Source organism: Trichosurus vulpecula, chromosome 4 (assembly GCF_011100635.1).
Source record: "Trichosurus vulpecula isolate mTriVul1 chromosome 4, mTriVul1.pri, whole genome shotgun sequence".
NCBI lineage: Eukaryota > Metazoa > Chordata > Mammalia > Diprotodontia > Phalangeridae > Trichosurus > Trichosurus vulpecula.
Window position 1 is genome coordinate 25017203 of NC_050576.1, and position 26709 is coordinate 25043911.

Genomic DNA, 26709 nt, shown 5'->3' on the forward strand with positions numbered 1-26709 from the left:
AATGGTGTAATAGTGATCAAACCATAGAACACACTGGATAACCATCAGTCAAACACAGTGCCTTTGTGTTTCAAAGGTGCCAGAAGGGAGAGGATACCTACCACTTGGCAGGTTCAGAGTGTGGCCTTGAAAGAAGTCAGGGATTCTGAAAGGTGATGATGACAAAGAAATGCCTGCCAGGCATGGGGAACAGCCTAAGTGGGAAATGAAATATGGAATTAGGGAGCAGATGGCAATATTAGTTTGGTAAGTAAGACTGGAAATGTAGGTTGAAACCAGAAGAGCCTGAAAAATCAGACTGATTTTATCCTATTGACTAATGGTCTCCAAAATCAAGACCAGTGCCATGACCTCAAGAGGACCAAAGCATGACTCAAGGAGTATGAAATTAGACAGTTAAGAAGCAGTAAGATGGGCTCCACCACATCCTCCCCACCAGAGCTGCTCTTTGTTATGGCTTGTCTTCCACATAGCTACAGCATCATGTACACCTGTTATCATTCAGCCCCTCTCCACTCTGCCCCATTCCATTGTGGCTTCCCATAGCTAGGTGCCAGGACCTAGATACCTTGGCCGAATTCCTTGTCTTCCCTTTCTTATACTCCTCCTCCTCTTCCCTTGATTCCCCAGGAGCAATTGGCATTCATTTGGTGTTGGGGCCGAGAATGCTTCCTACCTGATTCAGCTCTCTGTTCTTTACTCTGATTTTCTGTTTTCATGCCTCTATAAATTCATATATCATTTCATCTTATTTGGTATAAAGATTAAATGGAATGGGGCCTTCGAGCTATGAATGGCATTCAAGCCAGGCCTTGAAGAGAAGTGGATTTTATAGTAGTATTTCAGAAAGCAGAGCTCAACATATTATCCAGCTATTAAGTGCTTGATAAATGCTAAATGATTGGAGATGGCGAATATAGAGGAGGTTCAAGATACAGGGAATGCCATGAGCAAAGGCACGAAGGACTGGAAGTGAGTGAGACGAGATTTGAAACAAAGATGTTGAGCTATGCATATACACTTTCCACTTGACTAAAGTGGTGTAGGAGAGGTGGAATTGGCAGGTTTTGTAACTAATTTGATTTCTCTGGTAAGAGAAGGGAAGGAATCAAAATAATTTCTCAGATAAATGTGATCTAAACATTCCTCTAATCTTTTTTCAAAAACTTGAATATTGGCATTAAGAGAAACAAATGTATTTGCAAAATAAAGAATAAAATCTTACTACTCAGTATAGTAAAATCAAACACATTAACAGATGGCCAAACAAACTTCCTTTTTTGTCTGTTTATATACACACTTGTTGCTGGTGTTCTGGTCGTTGTCTGTAATCTGTGTATGTTTGTTGATACCAGTGTTACTTCACACAGACCTTTTCTTGGGTGTCAGCTTTATAGGTTTTTGTTTTGTTCCATTATATTCTTTTATAGTAATAGGGCACAATTTAATTCAGCCATTCTCTAGTTATTGGATGTATAACTTCTTTTTTTAATTATAAAGCCTTAGCAATCAAAGTCCTGGGTCAAAGGGCATGATCAGAAAATAGGAGATTTAGAAGGGACTTCATCAGCCAGAAAACCCAACCCATATCTGAAGGAAATCCCCATCATCACCTCTCCCTGAGAACTTGTCCATAGTGAGAACCTCCTGAGTAAGTCCATTCTGCTTTGGGCTGGGTTTCCTTACGTTTCATCGTGCTGGTTCTGTGTTGTCAGTGATTCTCTGACTTGCAGTGTCTATGATGAAGACAAGTTTTATAAAGTCAAAATACTTTCGTTCTGGTCTCTCTGGAATGCATACATTTTCCAAATTAGTCAAGACAAAATTAACGAGGTTTTACTGTAGAAAGACAGTGTTTGTCCTCAAGGAAACACGCTCTTTGTTATTTTTCCATCGAAGCTTGGTTGTTCAAGTAGAGTGCTTTGAGTCCTCCTTTCTTCACCTCACAGGAACTCAATTACTTTTGTTCGAAGCAGGCTGTCTGTGCAAAGCACAAAGGGGTATGCCGTATTTCAGTACCACCAGAAGGTCCCAGGCATTCTTAATCCTAGGACAAGTTTGACAGTTTCTTCTAGGGGTGGAGGTCCATTGTTGTTGAGCCATTTCAGTTGTGTTCAACTCTCCGTGACCCCATCTGAGATTTTCCTGGGAAAGATACTGGAGTGGTTTGCCATTTCCTTTTACGGCTCATTTTACAAATGAGGAAACTGAGGCAGACCAGGTTCAGTGACGTGCCCAGAGTCCCATAGCTAGTAAGTGTCCGATTTGAACTCGGGAGGATGAGTCTTCCTGGCTCCAGGCCCAGCACTCTGTACACCATGGCATCCCCGGCTGCCCCTCGGTCCATTGACCTTTGGATTTGGTAGGTCTCCTCTGACATCTCTCTGCTCCCTTTGCTGTCAACTTCCACTCCATTAGAGGGTGAAGGCCAAGTTCTAGTCAGGGGCTTGCATCATCACTGGTCTTTGTGCCTTCTCTATATCCACTTTTAATCCCCGCCACATTCGATGGTGCCCGTGGACCTCCTCATGCTTAGGCTTTCTCTCTACTTGCTCCTTGTGTCTTCACAGATGCAAAGATACCTTTCACTTGAATTGCTTTCCCTTCCCCTTCCTTTACATTATTAGATTGCTTAAATATCAGTTATAGCTGTTTCCTCTAGCTGTTCTTTCTACAACCCCTTACAGTCTAATCTGGCTCCCCTCCTTACTACCTTAATAAAACTGCTGGGATACTCAGAGGGAACTTTTTCTCACAAAGGCAGTTGCCCTGTTTCCTCATAGTTCTTGAAGATGTAATCTACAGGCCATGCCACATTTCACCTCTTCTCTCCCACTTCTTTACAACCTTCCCTTCATTGCTTTTCTTCCTGGAGCTCTTGGGTGGAACGTCATGGGCTCTCTCTGCAAGGTGGTTTTAAGAGAAGGTAGGGTTTGGGGCTGTGATGGCTTGACCCAACACGTTCCACCTCCTGGCTCTCCTTGGTCCACTTGGCTGCTCTAGCAAGGTGAGCTGTCAGCTGAGCCAGGATACCCATGAACGAAGGAAACCCAAAGCATTTAGTGCAGTGTTGGCCTTGTGATCTTCCATCTCATTGAAGGGACAGTGTGGCTCATGAATAAAGTGCTAGACATCGATTCAGGAAGACTTTGTGAATCCTGCCGTGAGGTAATTAAACTCTGAGCCTCCATTTTCTCCTCTATTAAATGAGGATAACTGTCCTCACAAGGCTGTTAGAAAGAGCACATGAAATAATATTTGCAAAGAGCAGTTTTCAGAATATTCAAGCATCATATAAATGTCACTGTTAACAGTTGTGAACACATGGTACTCTTATCCTCATACAGCATTTAGGTCTTCTTTTGGAACACAAATAATGAGTTTATAATATTTCCTTATATCCTATTAAATCTAAAATTATCTAAATGAAAAGTTAATGTTTGTTGATAATTACTAATTGTAGCGGTTTTAGTAATTGTGCTAGTATTGATCTTTTTGTGTATTTTGCTACTTTTCAAGACTAGGTTAAGAAAGCTCCAATATCTTATCTTTTCCCCTTCCTCTTTCAGGCAGGACAGTCCTCTACTGTAATCGAGAACATCCACACTATTATCGCTGCAGCCGCTGTGAAGTTCAGCTCAGATCAGTTGAATCATCTCTTTGTTCTCATCCAGAAGGTGTGTACATGGTAACATTTATTGTACTTCCCCAAATAAACATTTTCATTGCTGGTTTTCTTTCATTGGAACGCTTTTCTTTAAACACCTGGGGGTGAGGGGTGGGGGTGGATTTTGATTCATAAATAAGAATCAGGAAAGTATTGTGACTCTGTGACAAATGATTCTTCACAGAATTTTAGAATCTGAAGGGCCTTCAGTGGCCACTCAATACAGTGCAAACCCAAGAATCCTATGGTCTTAGCTTCAGAGCTGGAATGGACCTTACCGGCCATCTAGTCCCACCACTTCATTTGACAGAAAGGCTCAGTGACTTTGCCAATGTCACATGATTAGTACTGGAGGTGAGGGCTGACCCCACCCTGACTCCATAGCCATTGTCAGGACCTGTGTCCTGTCCCATTGATAGCAATCCCAGCAAAGAGTCATCTGTCCTCAACTCTGACTTCCCCAGGGGAGAAGAGGGACCAGGGCACCAGGGGAAGTTGGCATGCAGCTCTTGTGGTTATGGCGAGCAACGGTTGGGTGGCCACTTGCTGCCTATTCCTAGATGGAATTCTTTTTTAGGGATGGATTGTACTGAGGTCTGAAGGAATAATTCTAATCTCCTCCCTCTTACTGTCTTAATTATATTGTTAGTCACAAAATATTCCATACCTTGACTTCCTCCTGTCTTTTTCTATTTACCCCACAGAGCTGGGAGACAGAAAATGACAGAGTAAGACAGAAGTTGCTGAGCCTGATTGGGCGCATCGGTCGTGAAGCTCGTTTTGAGACCACCTCTGGAAAGGCAGGAGACAAAACAGATTTTTACATGGAGATTCCCAGTGTTTGTCACAGATGTTTTGTGCCATTGGTTCGCCTCCTCAGTGAGCTCATGCGTGTCCTCTTACAGGTCCTCGAGGTCCTCTGGGATTTGGCTCATCTTCCAACCTTGCCCAGCAGCCTCATTCAGCAAGCTTTGGAGGAGCACCTGACTATCCTCAGCGACGCCTATGCCGTGAAAGAAGCCGTCAAGCGAAGCTACATCATTAAGTGCATCGAGGACATTAAACGGGTATACAACTTGGGTGTTGTGCAGCACCACCGCCCTCTGGTCACCGTGCTCCAGTGTGATACTCTCGCCTTGGAGCCTTGGCTTGGGAGAGCGGGTAGTCACTGTTTTTACTGAGATGCTTATATTACTTTTAAAATGCATTTTCAGCCTGGAGAGTGGTCAGGTTTGGAAAAAAACAAGAAGGAAGGATTCAAGGTAAGAATTACAGATTGAACCTACTTGTGGTAACAATCCCCTTTTAATATTTCCTCATTTTAAAATAGTCATGTATGGTGTTCAGACACAGACTGTATACTTCATGACTGATTTCTTTATTGTTTAGATTTCAGACTTTATTTCAGTCAGTTGTGACTAATCTTCTCCCATCCACCGTGAAAAACTACTGACCTAGGGGAAGAGAAAAAACACTTGTCAAGGGTCCTGATTTTTCAAAATTGAGCTTCTTTTTTTTTTCCTTAAAGAGAAATAGACAGCATTTCATTTAGTTTTTGATTTCCTTTTTATTTTCAGTTTCTAATTCTCTCCCTTCCACCTTCGTCTCCTCCCATCCATTGAGAAAGCAAAAAACCAAAAAACCAAAATAACCCATTACAAGTCTGCGGACAAACAAAACAAATTAGAAATTAGCCATTTCTCTGCAGTCAGCCCTGTCTGGAGCCTGAGGGCAGGCTCCACCCTGAGCTCTCTGGGACTGGAGTTGGTTCTGTCCAGTTGGTCAGAGCTCCTTAGGCTTTCCAGGTTGTTTACAGTATTACAGTTAATTGTAGAATTTGCTCTCCCAGTTCTTGGCTCTAATTTTTTTTTTTCCTTTTTGGAGGGGGGGGGAAGGCAATTGGGGTTAAGTGACTTGCCCAAGGTCATACAGCTGGTAAGTGTTAGTTGTCTGAGGCTGGATTTGAATTCAGGTCCTCCTGACTCCAGGGCTGTGCTCTATTCACTGCACCACCTAGCTGCCCCGCTCTCCTGGTTATTAAAGCATTTCATTTAAATGCTTTTAAATTTAAGGACAGAAACCAAGCTTTATTCAAGAATGAGGGAATGAATGAAAAAGAATTTATTAAGTGCTTAGCAAGCACCAAGTAATGTACCAGGTTTAGGATGTAAGTGAAAAAAGCCCTCCCTGCTTGTATTCTAATGGGGAGGTGATGCATGTGAGAAATAGTGGCCAGGAAGGCACTGAGGTGGTGGCTGGAGCCTTAGGGCAGTGCACCGACAGGTGCTTTCCAAAGGAAGCAATGCTGTGAATCCTCTCCTGGCTCTCAGGTTAGTGAGAGCCACACACAAGAACAAGGATCCTTAGCTCTCTATTCTGGCTGCTTGAAGGAGTGGAGAAAGAAAGACCGGGGGGGTGGGACGTGCATGGGAAGAAAAACGCTGGCAGAAAGAAAGTGTGGTTCAGAATTCGAGGTGTTTAGTATTGATGCTTAGTGAATATCTGGCTGAGATAAAGGATGTGGAGAAGAGGAGAGACTCAGGGCCTCTGCAGGTGAACAGTGGGCTCCTGCCCCTGACCCTGGGGTAAGTCCTTGAAGTGCTGGTCTGTTGGTGGCCTCATTCTGAACGGGCAGACCTGCCACCAGGGCAGGGCCAGGCCAGGCCACCAGGGCAATGCCAGGCAGAGGGCTCCACATCCCAAGCTTGATGGGGGACCCTCCCCATCCCATATTTGGAAAGCATGGGAAGTCCTGTTGGTATTTCCAGAGATTTTTCCTCTGGTTCAGCCTGCTGACAGGAGTCCATCGTGTGTTCTGCTGCAAAGTTGCATTTGGGCATTTATGCATTTGGTGCTTTACATTTCAGTGATTTTTACAAGGCCTATGTAGTTTGATTTCTTAGGCCTAATGATAATTTGTGAGGGGGGGTGGTGATTCCCTCATTTATAGTAAAGAATTATCTAGTAAATTAGTTAGTGTAGGTCTTTTGTCAGGTGGGATGTATTTCTAAATGTTCATGAGGTTTTTTGTTGTCACTTTCAGCATCTCAGATAATCTGGCTGTCTTTCTCTTTGGGTTTGGATCTCATCCAGCATTATTAAAGGAGCTTCAGTCCTCAGTAAGCACAGAGGACTGTCTTTATTCTCAGCAGCACCCACTTTTTCTTTATGGTTAGTGAAAGATGAAGCAGGAGGCAGTGTCGAGAAGTGGCTTTTAAAATTCCACTCTTCTTTTTTTAGCTGCCTTTATTCCTTCTTTTCTGACTGCCAGTAGCTCTTGTGCTCTTCTGCTGGGCAGGCCTACTGCCGCCTTGCTACCTTTCTCTAATTACTTCACTCACACCTGTGATTTTCAGAGACGATTTCTCAGAGCCTTTTTGGGAGGACCCAAAGGCAAGCGTCTTTCCTTTTTCACCCCTCCCTCAGCTCAATTCCCAGTGAGTTAAATGTCCTATAGTTTTCTTATTGTCAGGTAGAGGCTTACCACAGAGGGCCCCATGGATCCTTACGCCTCTGTTGCCACTATGGTGTTTTTCTGTGCTGTGCCCCTTCCTACCAGGCAGCCAGGTGGGCTCACTGGGAATTCTGTCTCCTTGGAGGAGACAACCTCTCCCTGCGCTGCCGCCCCCCCCCCCCCCCCCCCCCCCCCCCCCCAGCTACCTGGCTCCTCTTCCAGCTCCTTTCTTATTGCTCTTGACAGTAGGCTAATAACTGCCACCTTCCCCTGTTTGTTCAGAATCCTGATGTGCATTTCTGTGGCCTCTGCCAGGATGCTTTGGTCTTCCTGGGGTTCACTCTCCCCCCTCATGCCAGCCTCACTTCTTCCTGTTCTCCTCTTTTTCTCCTCCTTAAAAAATGTTTAAATTTAAATGCTTCAGTACAAGAAATTTAGCTAAACACAATAGACCCCATTTAATAAATCAGAACACCCTTTATATTTTCAACCCATGATCTCAAGTCCTCGATCCCCTTCCTTCTTCAACAAAGAGCCCAAGGTTTCTCCCCCAAGTGCCTGTCCTCTGTTATTGCTCCTAACACACTTACAGCATAGGTAACGGGCAGTCTGGCAAAGACGATGAAATCCTGCTGTCTTCCCTTTTTAAAAAACCTCTCAGAGCTGACTTATGTTATAACTTTACCATTTTTATTGTAATTGAGATACCATGTTTAACTCCTTATGGATCATATCAAGACATTCTGAAGAATTATTTAAGATACTTGATTGACTCAGTACCTGCCTTTTTTCCCCTTTGAAAACCATCTTCCCATCTTGTAATAAGAAGTGGTGTATTGTTAGAAAGTACTCCTGTAACTGATGACCATGCCACCTGAGATGGCCATTAGAAGGGTCACATGGTCCACAGGTGCCAGTTTCCCAATATTTTTTTTTTTTTTTTAGTTTCCCAATATATTAACATTGGAGAAGCCACGTGGACAGAATAAAAAGAGCCCAGTCTTGGAGGCATCTTAAGTCCCAGATTTTATGTCGCCTTTTTTTTTCCTTTGGAGTGATGGAATCACAAATTACCTTTGAAAAGCTCAAAGTCTGAGCATCCAACCCTAATCACTTTATCTGGCCATAATAACACTTAATAGTGTTACTGTTGATTGCTGAAAGGCTGCTGGTTGTGTTTGTGTCTTAGTGTTTTATGCTTTTAAAAGCAATAGTCAAGACTTGTGATGTTTGGAACATTTTCACTTTCTGGCACTTCCACCAGAACAGGGGTTTTTCTTTGGCCCCTGAAAGTGCCTTACACAGAGCACAAGCTCAGTAGACACTTGCTGTTTTCCTTGCTTCCCCCTCCCAGGTCACGTGGGCACAGGGTCCTTATGGTGCTGCATTTTTTTCAGCGTTGTTTTTCTTTTCCTAAATGCTGCGAAATTTTAGTGAAAGAGGGACACACGCTCTATAGAGATAGAGAAAATCAGGGATTTGGCGGCGTAATTTTTGTGGATAAGGACTTGAGCTTTTTATTACTAGTTTTTTCTCAGTGTTTTGGTTCTGGTTCTTATAATTAATACACTGTAATCAATCGTATGCTACTTGAATTTCCTGCTCTATCTTAGAATGTAATATAACATCAAATCTCATAGTTTAAAAGGAACTATTTTTGGAAAGTAATTCCTTTTAAGTCAAGAAAGCTGATTTATAAGAGCATTAGAAGCACAATATTAGAAAATCTGTGCATCTGATTGGCAATGATAGATCTTCTAAGTTCAAATTTTATGAGCTATATTGAGTAGTCTTTTAGATCTTTAAATTCTGTGCTGGTACTCTCATAAGATTTAATTTTTACATTTTTACACACACACACACGCACACACGCACACACGCACACACGCACTCTCTCTCTCTCCCCCTCGCTCTCTCTCGTACTGTGGAGACACAGCTGGTGAAAGTGGAATGAACATATGACTGACAGTCAGCAGGCTCATGTTCCCACCGGAGCTCTGGCTCGTTAGGTTTTCTGACCCCAGCAAGTGCTTGAACTTGGGAACTCTGGTTTCCATCTCCATAAAATGACTGTGATCACGTGATCTGTCTCAGAGTTATTGTGAAGACTGAACTTGGAAATTGGGCTTGTTATTAATGATGGTGACAAAAACAGTAAAGGTCAGGCAGGATGGTCTCCTTAGCAGAATCTTAAAGACATGGGATCATGAGTCCCTGATACTTGTCCTGCTGGCTTTGGCTCTGGTCACTTTCACTGGAACACAAAGCTAGCTTTTAATTTCCTTTTCTTATAAGATGAAGAATCAGTTACTTGCCAGCCTAGTCATTGACACCTAGGTGTTAGGTCTTAGCCAGCAGCTTCTCACTTCTGTCAGTGCCCTAGTGGCATGTGCCCCCCAGTAGTCTGGAGCTCTGGCCCAGAGCCTCTGGAGCTGCCAGTTTCCTGGTGTCTGGGAGGGTGATGTATCTGGGGGTCCATGTGCTTTTTCCATTCCTTCATACCTATTCCTGTGTGGGATCATTAGCCCCAGGAAGCTGTGTTCAGGATGAGGATGCTTTCCCCAGGATTGGCATGGAGGCAGACTGCACTCGAGCACCGGCAGAGAAGGGAATATATTGTAGTGTAAGAAAGATGGAATCAGTTTCTTGGTTCTGTCTTCTGTTTCGGTAGCAAGTAGGCTTGGCCTGTGCCGTATGTCTCTTCATCTGATTGTCATTCATTTTTCATTTTAGTCATCCCAGCATAACAACCCCCAGTTTGTTTGGGTGGTCCCCGCTTTACGCCAGCTCCACGAGATCACCCGATCATTTATAAAACAAACCTATCAGAAGCAAGACAAGGTAAGAGCCCTTGCTAGTTGTCTGTGACTAGTGCAGAGGCAGAGGGTGGGTTTGCTGTGCTGGCAAGGGAGCAGATGGAATCCCTCTGTTTTATAGTCAGCAGCTTGTCAAGGGGGTCCTGTGCTCTCTCTCCTCTTCGATAAAAATGAGTTTGCCTTTTGATTTCCTTAAATGCTTTGAAGTGCGTGACCCAAGTGAGACAAAGTTAGAGTATTCTTTTGATGGTTCTGAAGGCAAAGAGCAATGGCTTGAGGTACTTTGTAAGAAAGTGTCATCTGCCTCAGGTGATAACATTGTTCCAAACTTGCTTTGAAAGAATAAATAGAGAAAAATGGAAGATTCTGATAAAGAATATCTTTCCTAGTAAGAGAAGCATCTAGTTGGGATCTTAGTGTTTTAAAGGAAAATGGGTCATGGGTAGATTGAGGAAAGAGCTTCAAGTGATGACCAGATTGCATTCCTCTGTCTCCCTGTGGAGCTGAAGAAATGCTCAGGCCCCTGGGCCACCTGTGTGAAGTCTCAGCCCAGGTCGGTGTGAAGATCTCAAAAGGAAGCATGATGTCGACTCTCACACTTTGCTTTCCATCATTTTCCCCAAGAGCATCATCCAGGACTTGAAAAAAAATTTTGAAATAGTCAAGCTGGTGACAGGAAGCCTGATAGCGTGTCACCGACTTGCGGCGTCTGTATCAGCCCCTGGGGGCTTAACTGCTTCGACGCTAGTGGACGGCAGATACACTTACCGGGAGGTATTGTGCACTATGGTTTTGTAATACTTAAAAATGTAAAAAATGCTTATTGGATTTCATTGGCCAGAAGTATTGAAAAATACTCTTCATTTTAGTATTCATCAGTATGTTAAATATTTGTTTAGGAGCTCTCATAATCAATTTTTATTGGCTATTGAAAGTCAGATATCATTGCCCTGTGGCTAAATTTGTCATAATTTAGTCCTCTGAGACAGTGAGATAAATGACATTGGCATGTAATCCTTAAACTTTCTCCTAAATTGTATCTAAAATAGAATCATTTTTTATTTTTAATATTAAGCATGACTGGAATTAGCTAAGTACAGTTATCTCTCTTTCAGTATTTAGAGGCGCACTTAAAATTTCTGGCATTTTTCTTGCAAGAAGCCACTCTGTATCTGGGTTGGAATCGAGCCAAGGAAATCTGGGAATGTCTTGTAACAGGACAAGATGTTTGTGAATTGGATAGAGAGGTAAGAAGCCATTTTTATGTGGAAAGTGGGAATGTATGAGGCTTTATTACTAAAATAGTTTTCACTTTTTTCTTACCTCATTCTCTTTTCAAGTACTTTGAATATAAATGGATCATTTTAGGACCAGAGTTATAATATGCAAAGATTGCATTCACAGGCTATGTACACATAAACTCACATGCTCACATGCACATGCCAGCATCTTACACTCTGTTCCACATTAAACACAAAATGGTTATATGACCTAAATATCAAAGGTGAATACCACAAGAAAATCAGAGGAAAAGCAGATCATCACATGCTTTTCACGGCTGTAGGTGGTAGGAAAGTTCTTAACCAAACAAGGGTCGAAGGCGGTTACAGAATTCATAATAGATGATCAAAAGGATTCTGCGTAAACAAAAATTAAGGCACTAAAATGGGAAGGAAAATGGTTGAATGGGGAAAAATCTTTGTGTCAAATTTTTCTGATAAGGGTTGGTGTCTAAAATCTAGAAACAAGTAACAGATACATATACATGACCAGAAGCCCTTCCCCAAGAGATGAACAGCTCATTGTGAGGAATGGCAACCTCTGGACCATCCTGTGTGAGAAAGTTCAGTTCGCTAAAGACATGAGAAATGCACATTGTACCTCAGGTTCAGCAAACTGCAAAGATGAAGTCAAGTAACACCAGTACTGGACAGCATTGAAGACAAAAGTCTTTGTAAATGGTGAAACATTGTAAATTATTTAGAAACTGTAGTATTCAACATTGGTAGGATATTAGTATTAAAAAGTTGAGCTTTTATTTTAGGCAGAAGTTTGGGATCATTAAAAGCAGACTAGAATATTCTCCTGTGTTATTCCGAGCCAAACTTGTCTCCACTAATGAATATTAATGCAAAATTTTGAATAAAATATTAGCAGAGACAGCAATATATCAAAAATTATTCATTATTAATTAGATGGTTCAACAGTAACACAATTGATCATATAAGCAACACAAAATAACCAGTACCAGCCTAAAAATCATCCTAGAAACAAGCATGAAAGAACTCTGCCTTATTTCTCAGACACACCCACCCACCCACCCACACCCCCCTTCCCACAGGGGGCAGTGGATTTTGGACTCTGCAACATTCATGTTCCTGACTTCATATCTGGCCTCCGACATTTACTCTCTGTGACTCTGGCCAAGTCACTTCACCCTGTTTGCCTCCGTTTCCTCATCTGTAGAATGTGCTGGAGAAGGAAATGGCAAACCACATTGAATAAATGTTTAATGATTGATTGATTTCTTAATTTTAGTTTCTTCAATTAGTTTCTCCACCAATTTGCGGTTTTCTAAGCAAGTCATCCTCTCATCTGCAGAAAGGAACAGTGTCGCTTCCTCTTTGTCGATGCTGATGTTTTGGTCTCTCTCTGTTGTCACAGCTCTCAATGGTAGCGCTGTTCCTCCAGATGAGGGGCAGAAGAGCGTTCCCTTGCTTTCCACCTCGCTTGCTTTGTTGACTTGTTTCAGTCGTGTCTGACTGTTCTTGACCCAACCGGGGGTTTTCTTGGCACGGGTACTGCGGCGGTTTGCCATTTCCTTCTTCAGCTCATTCTACAGATGAAGGAACGGTGACAAACGGGGTTCAGTGACTTGCCCAGGCTCACATAGCCAGGTTTAAATTCAGATCTCCTTGACTCCAGACCTAGCGTTCTGCCCGCTGCACCACCTAATCTAGGGCTCTACCTAAATGTGGGATTTCCAGAATTTCAGGTGTTTCTGTGTAACAGTTGTACCGCTCTAGGGTGCTTTTCACAAGGGGTTTGTTTTTAAAGGTAAAGTTTCAAATTGTGTTTTTGAAACACTTTGCCTTTGTTCTCACCATTATGGAATTTGTATTTGTTCAAAGCTGATGTTCAAATCAAGATGATATTCTGATTCACAGATGTGTTTTGAGTGGTTTACAAAAGGACAACATGATCTTGAAAGCGATGTTCAGCAGCAGCTCTTCAAGGAAAAGATTCTCAAACTGGAGTCATATGAAATTACTATGAATGGTAGGAAAGTGTTGGTTAAATTTAAAATTTAAGGCCTGGTTCAAAGTACAACTGCAACTTGTCACTCTTTGAAATAAAACTTTAGATAAGACTTTGACTAAACTTTTTAGAATCTGACTCTGAAATTCTCATCAAGACCTAGTAAAGGTGACCAGGGTTTTCCAAGGCTAGGTCTGCAGCCCACGCCTTGGAAGGGCCTCTCATCTCAAACTGCAAGTACTTGAGCGTGGTGCTGGGGACAGACCACGGGGAGAGAGGCTCAGTACCAAGGGGGAGGTGTGAGGATGAGGAGAAGCACCTGCATTGGTGAAGTCACAGAGCTTTTTAGGATTTAAGATAAACCTGAAAATTAAGTGTAGATTGACCTGTTTTTTCACTTTTGTTCATTTTGACTTGAGTGACACGTGCTACTTAACATGAAATGTGGAATTTATCCTAGTGTCTCTATTGGCTTACAGGTTTTGGCTTATTTAAGACTTTCTTTGAAAATGTGAATCTTTGTGATCATCGATTAAAGCGGCAGGGCACTCAGTTGGTAAGTAGCTGATTTCTGTCTCGGACATAAATGGCAGAGTGATGGCCGAAGAAACCATTTCCTGGCAAACCTTCCTCTGTGTTCTCTGTCTTAACTGCCCCAGCCGTGACGCCTGCTAACCGTGTTCTCCTCGTATCCCTTCCCCTCCCCGTGGCCCCCACAGCACTGCTTTGTCCTGGCTCTTCTCCTGCCTCCCCAAGCCTTCCTGCCCTGATTCTCCCGAAGCAGCAACTCATCGTAGCCTGTGTTTGTTTGTGTCCAGGCTGGGCCTTCCCTCCCTCCTTTTGTTTTTGTACCATGAGCATTTAGTGAGGCTTTGGGCAGCATGTTTTTTAAACCAGATTTATGATTTCATCCATGTAGGGAGTTCCTGCTCCCTCTGCCATTGCAGACCAGGAACTGCTTGGCTACTTAGAGTCTTAGAGAGCTGCCGTGATAACTCAAGCGATACAACCACAGTATCAGGTGGGATTCGCACCCAGGCCTTCCTGTCCACAACACCAGCTCTCTCAGTCGTGTTGCCTTTTATCGTGACACACCATAGGGACTTAATACATCAATCTGTGTTTGCAGCAGTTTTATTTCCTGCTGTTTTTCACCTCGAATAGAACAGTTAACTCTAGTAATAATAGTAATAGCGTTTATGTAGTACTTTGCAAAACTTTACAAATGATTACCTTATCTGATGTTCACAGCAGCCTTGCAGGGTGGGTGCCATTATTACTCCCTTCTACCGACGAGGACACTGATACAGGCAGGGTCGTACAGCTCATAAATGTCTGCGGTTAGGTTTGGACTCAGCTCTTTTGACTTAGGCCCACACTCTTTGCACCGCGGCACCCACTGGCTGTGCCTGTGTGCTTCAATCAGTCTGAAGACTTCCAGAATGAGTCATTCTGCATATCCAAAATTTCTGTGTAAAACAGTTGGCCTATAAATAAATGCCAGCACTTTTTAACACAGATCTTCCTAAAACAGCTCATTAGCTCCTTTTCCTGTTTCCTTAAACAAAGGCTGTGAAACATCATTTAATGTACCATAATAGAGTGTTGCCCTCACAAATCGCTTATTAAGATGTGCCTCTGTGCTGGATTGCCCCAAAACTGCTGTTTCTACATTTTTTCTCTCCCTCCTTGTTGCCAGTTGTTAGTTCTCAGTCTTGTCTGTGAGTATGGGCCTGCAGCCTGCTCTTGTGCCCCACTTCCTCCTGAGCTGATCCTAGTCTCCTAGTATCTAGAAAACCAGGTAGTGAAACTTAGGAGAATGGTGTGAAAATCCTGGAGGCCTCTCTGGATGGGGAGGCATCTCTGGACGTTGGTGTCATCATTGATTTTGAGGCACCTTCTGGAACGCTGCTAGCTTTAGTATAAATTGGTACCTCCCCTGGAACTGGAGAATTAGACTTAGATAAGAACAAATGAAGGACATGAACCTCGGGTGTCACAAGAGCTGGTCAGTGCTAGGAGGCCCCTCTATAATGGAGTCACATCTTTGAATTATCGCTATGGCCAAAGAGGTGATGAGCCTTTGCCAGACTAGTCAGACTTCCCCACCTGGGAGGCTGTCCGAATGGGCCCACTAGCCCACTGCTGGGGAGGCCTGTGGGCCCCCAGACAGGAGGAGGTCTGGAGTGAGGAAGACCTCTAGTCCCAGGCCTCAATGGGATAGCGGTCTCCCCTGTGTATGGTTACAGTCAAGGGTGTGCTGCTTTTTTTGAGGTCTAGCTGGGCCAGAAACCACCGCTCAGACAAAATTCATTTTTATTTTTCCAAGTAAACATCAGCTAAGATATCCCATCTAACACTATAATTAGGAGGCTGTTTAAGAATTTGTGGGGCCAAAATTTGGTAAATCAAACAAATTCTTGATGTCACAGCATTTCGTGTTTAATAGCGAGCCCCGTGGATGCCATCTTCTTTCCCTTTGTTCATTTACACATGGATAAATCTTGATGCATTCCTGATGGCCCACTAATGTAGCATTAACCAAGTCACATGCGGCACAATATGGAGGGCATAGCGCAGACGCTTGCTGAAGGACTTCTTCACCTTGGAAAGTCCTGCGTTTAGGCTTTGCCCAACCAGCCTGGCTGTGTGACCCTGAACAGGTCACCGCACCTCTGGGTGCTCGGACAGCTTTCTGAACTTAGCAGTTTAAGAGAAAATGTCAGCTTGCCCTGGTAGTGGAATTTCCTCCCTTGGGAGCTCCTTATACCCAAGTCCAGCCCTGAGGTCCGTGCTTCATCGGCTTCTAGTCTAGAGTGATGCCGGTCTTGGCTTTGTGTATGCATCCATCGTCTGATTTTAGCTTTGATTCATCCATGTAGTGTTGGCTGAGCATTGAAATGTTTGGTGTTTGTTTTTATTGACCTTTCAAATTTATTAAGAAAATAGGTTAGCTGAGAGCTCTGGTTCTCCGAAGTCCTATTCTTTAAATACCCGATTCATTAAAATAGAAAATTAGGTTTATGTATGCTTAGGCTGTTTAAATCTGTATACGAAGTACCTGTTTATATTGTTATACCTGTATCATGGGCATTATATGGTAATTCTGTAATCGTACCTATGTAACGTATGCTCAATCAATGAACTTCCAGACTGTCAAAGAAAAAGTATTATCACTATGCCCTGGAGTGTTAGGCACAAGTCTTCCAGAAACAGATTTTATTAAGTTACCATTATTCTGTGTCCTAGCCATTTCTTGCTTAGAGAAAGATGCTTAAATAAACATAGTGCCCCCGGTCAGTGTTGATGGCTGTAACGTTCTCTAGCCCAGGATGATTCAAAATACCATTTATATCATTTGAAGGAATTCTGTAAAAGGGAGAGATTGTAAAAGGTTCAAATCCTCCCAGAACAGTTGCCTTTCCCCTTCTGTGAGATCTCTAGAAGGATGGGTCACGGGTCCAGGGAGGAGGAGAGAAAAGCCTGCCCTCAGGCCCATCGGTAGCCCAATCTCCTCAGAGGGAGGGGGAGGTCCGTGATCTCCCCCAGGGGAGCCAAGTTTGCTTCTCATCCTGCGTCCAGTTCCTGGAGCTAGAAGCTTCACCAGAGGGCAACTCTAGAAAGGTGTCTTGGCGGGAGAGAAATTCCTCTGCTGACTTAAAGTGAGGTTTTTGACTTAAGTCCTCAGGGCTGCCAGCAGGCCTCAGGGATTGTACTAGTTCCCTTTGTCTAGAGCCTAGCACATAGTTAGCCGCCGCACTGTCAAGTTTTTTTCCCTGACACACGCTGAAGAAGTTACCTTCATGGCTGTTGGGTTTATTCACTTCTGCCTCTGCATTTACACACAGAAACTTAATTTTTGTCTTTTAAACAGTACGTAGAGAAGCTGGAATTGATTGGGATGGATTTTATTTGGAAAATTGCCATGGAGTCACCTGATGAAGAAATAGCTAATGAAGCCATTCAGCTGATCATAAGCTACAGTTATATCAACCTAAATCCAAGGTTAAAGAAGGTGGGTGTTGTGGGTAGGGAACTAGGGACAGGCCCCATTTCTCTTCAGTGTTTTTGGAGGCCGGTTTACTTCGTTTTGAGCCTTGGTTCTCAAGCATGGCTTTTTCCTCTTGGTTTATTGCCAGAGTGCTAATTTCCATTTAACTGGCCCTTCTAGGATTCCGTGTCACTGCACAGGAAGTTCATCGCCGACTGCTACGCACGCCTAGAAGTGAGTATCCGGGAACCCATGGCCTCTCATCTGAGCTGAAAGGAGGGGCGGGTCTGCCTCCCAAGGACCGGCCCCTGGCCTTGCATGACCATGCAGTTGGCTGGGCTTCTGGCCCAGCTACCTTCTCTCTGACAAAGGAGTTGGTGATTAGCGTGGGCTCTCGGTCCCTGCTTCCCCTGCACTCTTCTCACATATTTACACCCGCCCATTCACACTCTGAATGGAGTCATAGTGGCAGTCACACTCTATCACATTAAAACTTGGAGAGTGCTTTCAGTGCAGAGGTCCCATGACTATTTAACAGATAAGGGGACTGAGGCTCAGAGACGCAGTGAATTCCTCAAGGTCATATGTTAGGCAGTAGCAGGCTAGGAGTTAAACCTCTACCTGCTGGCTGTGTCCTAGGCTTTAGAACTGAAGTCGTCAGGTCCTTTCCTCCCATGTTACACCCAAAAGGACAAGTGATTTGTCTCAGGTCACACAGGTAGTCGTGGCAGAATGATCCTTTGCCTCACAATTCTTAACAGCAAATCCTGGGCCTTTTCCTTCACACGTCAGAACTCCTTTCCAGGGTCAGTCCCACACTTGCTTGGTTCTCTGTCACGGACGCAGCCGCAGCATGTGTGCTGTCAGGAGAGTCCATCTCCTCCCCTTGTTTCTGTGGTCTAGTTAATGAGTAGCGATTGTGTGCCCAAGCCCCGCACCGCTCGCTACAAGGCGATATCTTTTGCCTTGGTGATTGGATCGGATTTTTTAATGGAGTTTTATATTCAGATCCAAATGACTTCCTTCCCACTTCTCTTTCTATCTCACTAAGAGCAAAAAACCCAAAACCCATCCCAACCACGTAGAGTCAAGCAAAACAGGGTCCTTCCAAAAGTGAGGGCGGTTGGCTCTTCCCGAGTTCATTAAATACCGCTAGATCTTCTTCGAACCTCAGTCTAGTCACCCCTCCCCCATCTTGCACTTTTTTGAACCTAAATTAAGAGTTTTCTTTTTTCCCATTTGTAATTCATCTTTATTCTATTTAACCCATTACTTTAGGTTGATAGTGCCTTTTCGAATCCTTCCTTATCATCAGTGCATATTTGCCAATGAAATAAATCTGAAATGGATAGCTGTGGCATTGAAGATTAAGGGGTGGGTCAAAAAGGCACTGTAAGCCTATATTAAGAACTCCTATAAAACCATAGATAGAGTCTTGGAGCTAGGTGGCCTGGCTGATCAAGTGCCAAGCCTGGAGTTAAGACAGCTTGAGCTAAAATAGGACCCTGGGCACTTCCAAGCTGTGCAACACTGTGCCTATCACTTAATCTCTGCGCTCCTCAGCCCCTACCTCCTAGCACCATTGTGAAGATCACATGAGACAATAAAGTGCTCCATCCAGTGTCTGGCCCAGAGTAGGCACAGAAATCCCTGCTTCCTTCCCTGATCAGTCAGTTGATTGGTTGATCTCTCTAGTACCCATATAACAAATACCCGTTTCCTTCCTTGACATGTGTGCACACACGTTTATGTAAATGTATACAGGTAGTATAATATTGTATATTTATTCATTCATTTATTAAGCATTGCATAGCCTCATCCATATCTCTGAGGCACTTCCCTGGAGACCTGCTTCCAAGTTGAGTCTGAGCTATAAATAAATATTCTTTGTGCCCAACTTCAGCCAATTCTGATCCAGTCAGTAAGCATTTACTAAGCGCACTACTGTGCGCCAGGCACTGTACTAAGTGCTTGGGATACAAAAAGATAGTCCCTCCCCTCTGGTAGCTTACATTCAAATGGGGAGACAACAAACAAACAAATAACAAGTGGAAGAAATAGGAAATAATTCAGAGAGGACAGGCAGTGGAATGGAGAGGGGCTGGGGAAGGCTTCCTCTGAACATGGAATTTTAGTTGGGACTAGAAGGGAGAGCATTGCAGGCCTGGGGGACAGCTAGAGAGAGTGTCCAGACCAAGAGAAGGATTATCTGGTTTCTGGAACATCCAGGAGGTCAGTGTCACTGGATCCAAGAGTTTTTAGTAGGGAGTAAGTTGTAAGAAGTCTAGAGGGGAGTGTGTGTATGTGTCTGTGTAGGTAGGTTATGAATGACTTATATTTGATCCGGAAGCGATAGGGAGCCACTGGGGTTTAATGAGGAGGGGGATGACATGGTCAGGTCTGTGCTTTAGGAAAATCACTTTGATGGCTGAGTGAAGGATAGATTGGAGTGGGGAGAGACTCTGGGGCAGGTACAACCACCAGCAGCTGTTTCAATAGTCCAGGCATGAGGTGAGAAGGACCTGAACCAGGGCGGGGGCAGACTCAGAGGAGGGAAGGAGGTGTATACAAGGGCAGGCCTTGGCCGCAGCTTGGATGGGGGTGGGGGAATGAGAGAAAGGGACAAGTCCAGGATGACTCCTAGGTTGTGAGCCTGGGGGACTTGGAGAGTGGGGGCGCTCTCAGTAGTAATAGGGAAGTGAGGAGGGGAAAAGACGATGAGTTCTGTTTTGGACATGCTGAGTTTGAGGTGTCTGAAAGGCAGTTGGAGAGGGAAGCCAAGACTCAGCAGAGGTTAGAGCCGGATGTGAGGGTTTGAGAATCCTTAGCATAGAAATGTCATTAACTTGGAAACTGATGAGATGACCGGGTGAAGTAGTATAGCGGAGGAGAGAAGAGAGGGCCTGGAGCAGAGCCCTGAGGGCCATCTCCCGTTGGAGGTCATGAGCTGGAGGGAGATCCGGCCGAGGAGGCAGCAGAAGAGCGGGCAGGGGACAGGGACGTCCTAGAAGAGAGTGACGGGTGGCAGTGTCAGAAGCTGCGGAGAGGTAGAGGAGGAGCATCAGGAAAAGGCCGCTGAGAGATCGTTGGTAGCTTTGGAGAGAGTGATCCCGGTGCAGTGATGAGGTCGAAAGATGGGTGTTAAGAAAGGGAGAGCAGAAAAAGTGGAAGCCCTTCATGTCACCAGCTTTCTGGTCAGTAGACAGACAAGATAGTGGAGGTGGAAGGCTCAGGGCAGGCTTTTGAGGATGAGGGAGACCTGGGCATTTTGTAGGCAGTAGGAAAGAAGCCCAAGGCAGGAGAGGGAGAGAGGAAAGGTAACTGACAGAGTAAGAATGCGGGGAGCTGGCTGTGGGAGGACACAGGGAGAGCCCCTGTGCAGGAGGACAGGTCACCCTTGGCAAGGAGTGGGCAAGGCTAAACAGCTGTACTTTTGTTTAACCCACCTCCCTTCGTATTTACCAGAGAAACAACCCAAGAGTCAATCAGAGGCTTTGTTAGAATGTGGACAGATGGTCTCCAAGTATCCTCCTGATCTGCCCTTGTCAGAGCTCGGCTCTCGTGTTAGTGTGGCAGCCACCATTCTGGCTGTGACCACACTTCCTCTGGATGGTTGCTGCATCAGTCATCAGACTCTGGACAGCCATCCCTGTCCTCATCATCCACTCTGGGGTTTGTCCTGGGATCACTGCCAGCCTCACTGGTCTATCATTAGTAGATTCCATTTCTTTCTCTTTTGTTGAAAATCAGTCCATTTGCCTTTCTCCAGTCCTGGGGTGCCACTGAATGACTGATTAGTCTTTCATATATTCCTGATGATGAGCTGACAATCATGTCTTCTAGCTCTTTGAGTACCTCAAGGTCTGGTTTATCAGGCCAAGATTAGCAAACTAGGAAGAGACAGTGAGATGGGGAGACTGGAAGCAGCAGGGCTGGGATTGGAACCCAGGTTCTCGATGTAGTCGAGCCATTATCTCACGTCAGTGGTGGCAACTCCACTTTTGGTTGAGAGAGTACTCTCTCCAGGCCTCCAGTACCAGTTACAGCACTGCAGGTGTGTTCCTAGACCTGGTGAGTCTTGGCAGTCCCAACCTGTCTAATCCCCAGTTTTATTAAGGAAAAGGTTGGGATATCCCCAGTACCAGGGGGAAGTTGTCCTAAAGACTTTGCTGCTTTCCCTCTTGTCCCAAGCAGGGTTTTACCACTGGCCTACAATCACGTAGCCTTGTGGAAATGTTGTGGCCACTGTTAAGTCCCAGGCCCAGCCGGTGTGTGGTCAAATGTGGTGCCCAGGCCAGACATTATCAGTACTGCTAAACCAGCTGTGCTGGAGGCACTATTTATTGGGATGCCCCTGTCTTGCAGGCAGCCAGCTCAGCTCTTGGTGGCCCTACCTTGACCCATGCTGTGACTAGAGCAACCAAAATGCTCACGGCGACAGCCATGCCCACTGTAGCAACATCCGTACAGTCTCCATACAGGTGAGTTTGTGAGCATGTTCAGACTTCGTTACAAGACGGAATGGTACTGTCAGTTACAAGCTTTTCATCATAAAAAGTGAGGAGGGGAGGGGAGGGGAGGGGAGGGGAGGGGAGGGGAGGGGAGGGGAGGGGAGGGGAGGAGAAACATTTCTAGAGCACCTACTGTGTGCCAGGCTCTGGGCTGAGTGCTTCTCACAAATAACCTCTCGTTGAAGCCTCACGATAGCCCTGGGAGGTAGGTGCTGTTATTATCTTCATAATAACAGAGGGGAAACTGAGGCAGAGAGTGAAATGACTTGCCCAAGGTCACATAGATAGCATCTGGGTCAGAATGGGATTTCAGGTGATTGGACTTCAGGCTCAGTCCTCTGCACTGTACCACCTAGTTGCCTTGAAAATGGAAACTCTTGGATAACAGTTTCTGATTTATGTCCTTTGGAGAGGCTTAAGGTCCTGGTGACAGTTCCCTGCCGCCTTGTACCTGAAACATGAATTGATTAATAAGCATTCATTTCTTAAGTGCCTACTGCATCCCAGGCACTGTGCTAGGCCCTGGTGGTAGCGCTCTGACAGGGAGAACACCCGGCATTCTGCCATGATGGGACATGTACATTCCCCAAACACCGTGCAGAATCGTTCAGTGAAAGTGCAGCACGCCTGTACAGAAAGCACTGTTTTACACGTGTGAAATGCTCACCAAATAGGACTACATGGGTCTGTTCTCTGGACTGGCCCTCCTCCACTCACAGCTCCTACTGGGGACATAGGCATCACAAGGCTTGCACCTGGGCAGCTGTGGTCAGGCTGAACGGCTCCTGGTGTTCTTCCAGAAGTTGGGCAGAAGCGGACTTGAAGCTCAAGCTTTAGAAGCACACTTTAGAGCAGAACTGACTGCCCTCCTTGTGCTCAGGGCATAGATGGCCTCCATCATTGGGTCCTGACTTGGGGCCTTCCATCTTGGCAGGATTGCTCTGCTTGCCTGGGCTTTTCTAGTGGGATGCTAGTGGAGGCCTTTCTCGATGTCCTTTTGGGAAGGAGAAGATAACCCCTCCATATCACTGAAATCACACATTTTATTCATTGACAATTCAAGTGCTACAAAAGCATGACGCCTTTCATTTGGAGCATTCCAGGTGGCATGCCATGACCCTAGACTTGCTCATGTTCTCAGGTCTTGACCAAGTCATCGATCTGATTATAGATTTTGAAATTGGGAGGGGTGGTGTGCTGCTCTGCAGTCCATGGGCACCTGGTAGAAGAAGAGCCTACTGTTTGAACTGTCTGTTAATGGTCCCACAACTTTGCACTTTATAAAGCCTTGTTTTCAAAGACCTCCTGAACTCAGTAGCCCACCACCTTCCGTTTTAGAGGTACACCTAAAGGATGAGGTTGGATGTGAATTGATTCGAAAAGTGCCTTGTTATCCCATAGCATAACGTAACCTGCTAATTTTAAATTACTTGAGAGAAGCCAAATGGACAGATAAGTTTGTTCTTTGTTACCTACTTTGCCGGTTAGTAGTAGTTGTCAGATTTCTTATGACTGTCATCTGTGCAGCTCTGTTCACAAGGGAGCTGTGTGATTTGGCAGGGGCAGAGTTTTTCTGCCTCTCCCATCCAGGGGCCATTGCCCTGATGTGGCTGATAGTGAAAGTCAGGGTGCTTTCATCTGTTTGGATGTGGTTTGAGTGAATTGCATTGATTTACTTGATGTTAACAGTCATTAATGTTCCAAAAAACCTTTTCCCTCCTAAAACTCTATAGGTCTACTAAGCTTGTCATCATTGAGAGGTTACTTCTGCTGGCAGAGCGCTACGTCATCACCATTGAGGTCAGTGACACCAAAAGCAAGTGTCCTTTGGCGCATTCTTCAGTCAGCACTCAGGCAAAGAGGGGTTACTCTGTAGATGTATGTTCTTTGTCTGCACTGCTCATTTCCCTTAATAGGCTTCTCACTTGTGCCTTTTTCAGGACCTTTATTCTGTTCCTCGCACGATTCTACCTCACGGCGCCTCGTTCCACGGACATATTCTGACCCTCAGTGTGACGTGCGAATCTACCAAAGATACCTTCACTGTAGAGGTGCGTTTGTGTTCAGTTCTGAAGATGTTTTTGTGTTATCTTGGTAATGGAGTGAGCATTTTGTTGGAGCTTATCGAGGAGATGACTGTGAAAAGTCACAGACTCAAATTTAGAATTCCCTACCCACCTGACCTGTAACTCCCTACCCTACCCTACCCTGGACCTGAAAAGGAAGGAAATTGGGAGTGCCCCAGCAGGGCAAGCATGAACCTAAGTGCTCCCTGCCAACACAGATCAGAAAGCGCTGTTTGTTTTAATGAAGTCCATGTAAATCTTTTTCTTTGGACTCTCTCCTTGATTCTTTTCTCCCCTCTTCTCCGTCTCTCCCCCCTTCTCTCTTTTTCCGTCTTCCCATCTCTCTCTCTGTCTCTCTCCCTCTCCCTGTCCCCCCACCCGATTAGTTCCCTTAAGTCTATCGGTTATCTCTGTGCAGATGATGTCCACCTTGACATATGTGAGCCCCAGTCTCTCCCCTGACCTTCACTCCCACGTTGCCACTTCTCAGTGGGCATTTCAAGCTGCATGTTTTGGAGGTACTCTTGGCACCTTTGTCCTTGTTCATTGTTGCAGTAGGTGCCTGATTGACCTCCCTGCCTCAGTCTTTCCTCTTCTAGTCCTTCCCACGCATGCTCTGTTATGTCATCTCCTGACTCCAGTGGCTTCCTTCTCTTTGTAGCTTTTAAACCCTACACACGCTGGCTCCAAAGCACCTCTGTGAAATCCAGCCTCACTGGCCTGCTGTCTTCTCACACAGAGCGCTCCATCTGCCCATCACACACGCCTAGATGTTGCTCCTTCTTTTAAGAGGGACAGTTCAAGCATCGTCTCCTGCAGGACATTCTCCTTATCTCTCTACTGCTAGTGCCCTCTCTTCCAAATAACCCTTTATTTCTTTTATATAGATTTAAATTTATTCACTTTATATTTATGCTGCTGTATGTACTCGTCACACCCACCGGGTAGGGGTTGCTTCTTTCTTTGTACTTACAGTTCCATCTCTTAACATGGTGACTGACCCATTCAATGCATGCTTATTTGTTTGTTTGTTCCCCAATAAATACTTTTTGATCGATTCTGAATTATTCAGCTGGACATTCAATTTCTAGGCTTCTAGCCAGTACGTAAAGCTAAATTAAGAGGAAAGTATATTAAAGCAAGACAAGAAGCATCTGTTACACTTGTGAATTATTTTTCAAGCTTATTCCTTCCAAAATGAAACTGTTTTATATAGAAAACTGAGTCAAGTTTATAAAAATGTGGATCATTCCTCAATCGATAAATGGTCAGAGGATACGAACGGGCAATTCTCAGACAAAGAAATTAAAGCTATCTATTGTCATGTGAAAAAAAGGCTCTAAATCACTCTTGATTAGAGAAATGCATATCAAAACAGCTCTGAGGTACCGCCTCACATCTATTAGATTGGCTAATATGACAGAAAAGGAAAATGGCAAATGTTAGAGAAGGTGTGGGAAAACTGGAACACTAATGCACTGCTGGTACAGTTGTGAACCAATCCAACTATTCTGGAGAACAATTTGGAATTATGCTCAAAGGGCTAGAAAACTGAGCATACCCTTTGATCCGTTGCAAGGTCTATATCGCAACAATATCCAAAAACAGGGAAAAGGACCTATTTGTACAAAAATATTTATAGCAGCTCCTTTTGTGGTGGCAAAGAATTAGAAATTGAGGGGCTGCTCATCCATTGGGGAATGGAACAACAAGCCGTGGTTCGTGATTGTAAGGGAATATTATTGTGCTGTAAGAAATGACAAGCAGGATGATTTCAGAAAAACCTGCAAAGACTTACATGACCTGATGCAAAGTGAAGGAGAACATGTACACAGTAACAGCAATGTTGTGCGATGGAGAAATGAGAATGACCTAACTACTCTCAGCAACACAATCCCCTCCCAAAGAACTAATGGTGAAGCACACTGTCCACCTCCAGGGCAGGAACTGACATTGATTGAATACAGACTGAATGAAGCAGGCTAGTTTTCACTTTCTTTTTTTTTTTCTTTTATTCAAGTCTTCTTGTACAGAGTGACTAATAGGGAAATATTTGGTATAATTGCATATGTATAAATTATATCTGATTGCTTTTTATCTCTGGAAGGGGGAAGGGGAGGGAAAGATAGAATTTGGAACTCTAAACAACAGGTAGGAAGGTTAACTTCATATAATTGGACCCAGGTGAACTAGACATGCATGTGATGGGACAACTGAATGTACTGTTTAATGCAGATTTTTAAGTTCAGAAAAGTTTTGATGGTGTATTATTCAGTTGAATCACCTGTAACTTTTCTCATCTTAGATATTGACTCTCAAAAATAGGAGGCCTTTTGCATAGTCCAGTGATATCACCTGCAAAATGTACCTTTAGTGAACCATGTGACAGTAGACACAGTGTGACAATACAGTCTGTGTGATGCTGTCAGTCAGGGAACATTTGCGTGCTAGGTGCTGTGCTAAGAGGTGTGCATACAAGGTGGAAAAGTTCTTAGGGAGGAGACCAAATAATCTGGCCTGGAAAAGGTGATCCAGAAGGGAGGGCTAGTGAGCGAGTGACCTGGGAAAGGCCTCCTGCCTGCCCAAGGTGGGCTGTAAGCTGGGAGGGGGAGGGGACAGCTCGTGCCAAGGTGTGGAACTTGGAGGTGATGGGATGTGTTCAAGTAGATTGTAGTGTAAGAGGGAGCACCCCAGAGCTGGTCAAGCAGGCGCGATGTGTTCAGACCTGCACTTGACGAGCATCATCTTGGTGTCTTGAGATGCATTGGAGGCAGAGAGACAGAAGGATGTTGTTCAGGTGAGAAGTGTTGAGGTTCCAGTTGGGGGTACATACTGAGGAGCAATGATGTATACGGGAGATGGTACCATGAATGAGAAGTCAGGGATCGTGCTGTGGCTGTGAGCCTGGGGGCCTGCAAGGGTGGAAAATGGTGCCCAAAACAGGAC

At 44.6% G+C, this 26709-nt stretch overlaps 1 protein-coding gene across 1 annotated transcript in view; it reads left to right on the forward strand.

Moving 5' to 3' along the window:
- USP24 (ubiquitin specific peptidase 24) overlaps window positions 1–26709 on the forward strand; it is a 161467-nt gene that overhangs the window by 67700 nt on the left and 67058 nt on the right. Inside the window, 14 exon segments of the mRNA XM_036758123.1 lie at window positions 3570–3677; window positions 4372–4467; window positions 4573–4734; window positions 4882–4929; window positions 9855–9962; window positions 10562–10711; window positions 11053–11184; window positions 13105–13216; window positions 13675–13751; window positions 17070–17210; window positions 17367–17420; window positions 21552–21667; window positions 23431–23497; window positions 23638–23748. Of these exon segments, the coding sequence (XP_036614018.1) occupies window positions 3570–3677; window positions 4372–4467; window positions 4573–4734; window positions 4882–4929; window positions 9855–9962; window positions 10562–10711; window positions 11053–11184; window positions 13105–13216; window positions 13675–13751; window positions 17070–17210; window positions 17367–17420; window positions 21552–21667; window positions 23431–23497; window positions 23638–23748 (1482 nt within the window).